Source organism: Mandrillus leucophaeus, unplaced genomic scaffold (genome assembly GCF_000951045.1).
Source record: "Mandrillus leucophaeus isolate KB7577 unplaced genomic scaffold, Mleu.le_1.0 Scaffold21, whole genome shotgun sequence".
NCBI lineage: Eukaryota > Metazoa > Chordata > Mammalia > Primates > Cercopithecidae > Mandrillus > Mandrillus leucophaeus.
This window is the reverse complement of record NW_012102143.1, coordinates 89,797-94,281: the sequence shown is the minus strand read 5'-3', so window position 1 is coordinate 94,281 and position 4,485 is coordinate 89,797. Positions and strand designations below refer to the sequence as shown.

The following is a 4,485-nucleotide window of genomic DNA, read 5'->3' as shown; positions in this document are numbered from 1 at the left end:
CCCGCGCCTGGGCGCCTTCGACCAAGGATTGTCCCAGTGCAAGTGGACGGCAGCCCCACGACGAGCAACGAGGTCCCGAGGCCGAGACCCGGGCACCTGGGCCGCCCCGTCTCTCTGCCATATCCTCGTGCCCGCCCAGGGCAGGGCACCCAGTCTTGTGGGCAGGCGACCCAGTTTGCCCACCATCAGGTCCGGCGTCCGTCGGCCAAGCCAGTCGAAAAGCAGGCACCGGGTCAAGCGCACAGAGGGATTCATGTATCAAGGGGACTCGATGCCCGATGCCGCGATGCGCGATGTCCCTCGAGTGGGATAGTCCGCGGGTCCCGCACGGCATAGCGGTCCCCTCACTCTAGGGCTCTGGTTAGGGCCTGTCCCGAGCGGTCACTGCCGTCGCGACAGCTTCAGGGCAGTCTCCTCCAGGGGCCCGCCGGGTCATCGAGTCTACCCTTCTCCCACCCCACTGCTGGACTGCGATGAGCACATGAACATTACAGAGTTACTCGGGGAAAATAATCATCTCTTGAGCCAATTGGGCTAATCTTTGGGGACTGCCTGAAATTTGGGGGGCCATTAGAGAACCATGCGGAGCCCCGAGAAAGGGGAGCATCAAGACGCCACACTCAAGATGGCGCCGGGCTCGGCAAGCGTGGCGTGACGTTGCGATCTAACTCATGTGGGCGATCTGACAACAGCTGGCTACGCCAGCCTTATCGCCACCGCACTTGGCTGTCGAACTAAGAGATCGGTTGTGTGGGGAAAAAGACCAGAATAGGTGGAAAGATAGTCCAGAAATTTACCTGTGCCACACACAAGATGGCGAGAGGTAGGGTTCGTCCCTGTGCTGCCAAAAGGGGGCGCCCGACACGGAAGGCGGGACTCCGGCGAGACGAGCGCACATTGGCCGAGAGTGGCGGGCGAACACAAAGTTGACGCTTTGCGTCCTTCCATTGGCAGTTTCTTCCGTCTGTCTCTCCGGTGCAGCCGAGCTGGGAATGGGGAAAACCCGGAGTGTGGGATCGTGGAGGGCGGACGATGCCAAGTCCAGCAGAGCTTGCCCTGCGGGTTAGAAGAGAGACTGTGTCTCCCTTCTCGGTTTCATTAGGTAATGGGCGACATGGTTCCATCTCCACAACGGGGCTTTGCTGAGCTTAGCACGCACTCTCCCGGCGGGGAGGAGGCGCGCAGTGCCGGGCGCCACCCCCTCTCCCGCACGGGTTAGGACAGCATCCGTGTTCCCAGGTGCCTGTCTGGCCGCTGGACTGTTGGCCTTTCCGGGGCGAGTTTTACTTTAGGAAGAAGCCCGGGCTCCAGGTACTTCAGCCTGAGGAAACGTGGGACAGATGCTGGGCAGGGCGGGGATACCGCGCCAACCCCAGCTGCCCAGCGGTCGCCCTCCTTTGCAGCGGCGAAGGAACGCCCCCCTGGGTCTCCGCCCTGCCCCCAGGCGCCCCAGTGGCTAGAGGTGGCATTCTCCTCTGGACGGGCGCGCCCCAATTCGGGGGACTCCCACAGTGCTGTTCTCGAGGACCACGCGTCTCAACTCTTTGTCCAGTCCCCTGCCTCCCACTGCCAGTCTGTCTTCACCGCCGCGCAGACCTGGGGCCGCCCGTCACAGAGAGGAAGGGCTCCTTGGCCTCAGCCACTGTGACCCCCTCCTTTGTGTCACATTCGCAGAGAGTTGGAGGGATTATGAGTCATCATAAACAGGGAGACAGAGCGCCTTGCACCAGCGGCGCATCCATTAAGTTCCAGTTACCCTCGAGGGGATTGTTTTTTCCACAAAACCCAGATGCAGTGAGAGCCTGGTTTGTACCACCTCTAAGAATCGAGGCTTCCCCCTAGTCTGGATGGTGGCCTTCGGGCAGTGACTTGTGTATCCACAGCTGAAAACCAGACTTGACAGTTACGGATTCAGGCCGCTGTGGGAGCGGGAAGGTCAAACACCCAGGAGGAACTGATGAATGTGAATTTCCCTCTAAGAACTGCTTTGCCTGGCCGGGCGTGATGGCTCACGTCCGTAATCCCAGCATTTTGGGAGGCCGAGGTGGATGGATCACGAGGTCAGGAGTTGGAGACCAGCCTGACCAACATGGTGAAATCCCGTCTCTACTAAAAATACGAAAAGCCGAGCCTGGTGGCGCGCACCTGTAATCCCAGCTACTTGGGAGGCTGAGACAGGAGAATCGCCTGAACCCGGGAGGCAGAGGTTTCAGGAGCCGAGATCGCGCCATTGCACTCCAGCCTGGGCAACAGAATGAGACTCTCTCTCAAAAAAAAAAAAACTGCTTTGCCTGACGTTGTTCCCATGCAGGTGGCTTTGCTAGAAGTGGGTGAGGAAGGCTCATGCCCATCTGGTTCCAGAACTACCACTTAAATTTCCCACTCACTGAGTGCCCGCTGTGTACATGGCAGTGAGCCTTTGGCTCATGCTTCATTTTCATGTACAACGTGGGTAGGACAGTTATGGAGTTGAACCATGTGAAACTGATGTTTATGTAGGTGAAAACCAACTGAAAACACATTTACAGGTTCAACCTCTGATATAACCCTCCTTTTAACAAATCAAAAAAAGCAGACCTAGGGATTATAGCAAGGGACTTGGATCAATGATGAGGCCGAGGCTAAGTCCTAAAACAGGAATCTGCATCTTTAGATGAGCCCTGGGGCGGAAGTTGCCCCCATGGACTTCCCTCTCATCCCAGAAGTGTGGTATCTGACAGCTCGTAGTGGTGGAGTTATTTAGGCTATGAACAACCGTGTTCCTTCAGCAACAGATAGCTCCCCACCTCTTTTACTGTTTCTTTTTTTTTTTTTTTTTTTTGAGACTGAGTCTCTCTGTTGCCCAGGCTGGAGTGCAGTGGCGCGATCTCAGCTCACTGCAACCTCCACCTCCCGGGTTCAAGCGATTCTTCTGCCTCAGCCTTGCAAGTAGCGGGGACTACAGGCGTGCACCACCATGCCTGGCTAATTTTTGTATTTTTAGTAGAGACAGGGTTTCACCATATTGGCCAGGCTGGTCTTGAACCCTGACCTCATGATCCGCTCACCTCGGCCTCCCAAAATGCTGGGATGACAGGTGTGAGCCACCGTGCCAGGTGCCAGGCCTTTTTTTTTTTTTTTTTTAAAGCTAAGTTTCGCTCTGTTGCCCAGGCTGGGGTGCATTGGCATGATCTTGGCTCACGGCAACCTCTGCCTCATGGGTTCAAGTGATTCTCCAGCATCCCTCAGCCTCCTGAGAAGCCGGAATTACAGGTACCTGCTACCACACCCAGCTAATTTTGTGTTTTTAGTAGAGATGGGGTTTCACCATGTTGGACAGGCTGGTCTCAAACTCCTGACCTCAAGTGATCCACCCGCCTCAGCCTCCCAAAGTGCTGGGATTACAGGCGTTAGCCACCACGCCCGGCCCACTCTTGCTGTTTCTGAACGGACTGTTCTTCCTGTCCACTGTCAGTTCCGCTCATTGATACATCTCATGCCTTATGTTATTACATAGGAGGTCAGGCACTTCTGTGGCATTACCCTTCAAACCCCCGACATGCTGGTATGCCCTGGTAAGCCTGCTTTCCTGACCCCAGGCTGAGATACAGTGGGCTTGGGCGAGAGCTGCTGTGAGCAAGGGGCCCCATATGGCCTCTAGGCATGTTTCGTTTTGTTTTGAGACGGGGTCTTGCTATGTTGCCCAGGCTGGACTACAACTCCTGAGCTCAAGCTATCCTCCCACCTCAGCCTCCTGAGTAGCTGGGACAACAGATGCTTACTACTGTGCCTGGCTTGTTTTGGGGGAATTTTCACAGGGACGCCTCTGGGCGTCACACTGTCCACATGGCCCCACAGGCCTCTCCCTGCCCAGCCTGAATAACACATTGATTTCACCTGCCTGGCCCTGTGGGCACTTCAGTTTGCAACTAAGCCTTCCCCTAAAGCCATTTACCACATATTTCTAATTGGTTATCTCACAAACCTGCTTGATCCCTAAAAGATCAGACAGAATGTATTTTTAAACTGCCTGGGTTCAAATGCCAGCCCTGACATACACTAGCTTTGTGAATTGGGCGAGTTACTTTCTCTCCTCTAAGAAACAGAGAGGATGGCTGGGTATAGTGGCTCACACCTCTAGTCCCAGCACTTTGGAAGGCCTAAGCAGGAGGATTGTGTGAGCTCAGGAATTGGAGACTAGTCTCAGCAACATGACGAAACATCATCTCTACAAAAAATTTTTTAAAAATTAGCCAGGCACGGTGGCATGTGCCTGTAATTCCAGCTACTCAGAAGGCTGAAGTGAGTGGATTGTTTTGAGTCCAGGAGGTTAAGGCTGCAGTGAGCCATGATGGTGCCACTGTACTCCAGCCTGGGCAACAGAGCAAGACTCTGTCTTAAAAAATAAAATATAGGCGGCCGGGCGCGGTGGCTCAAGCCTGTAATCCCAGCACTTTGGGAGGCCGAGGCGGGTGGATCACGAGGTCAGGAGATCGAGACCATCCT

At 55.2% G+C, this 4,485-nt stretch overlaps 1 protein-coding gene across 1 annotated transcript in view; it reads right to left on the bottom strand.

Moving 5' to 3' along the window:
- Positions 1 to 334, bottom strand: part of PTMA (prothymosin, alpha) — a 5,359-nt gene extending 5,025 nt beyond the window's left edge. Inside the window, exon 1 of the mRNA XM_011980322.1 lies at positions 184 to 334. Within this exon, the coding sequence (XP_011835712.1) occupies positions 184 to 334 (151 nt within the window). The remainder of the gene's footprint in view (positions 1 to 183) is intronic.
- Between the last annotated feature and the right edge of the window lie 4,151 nt (positions 335 to 4,485).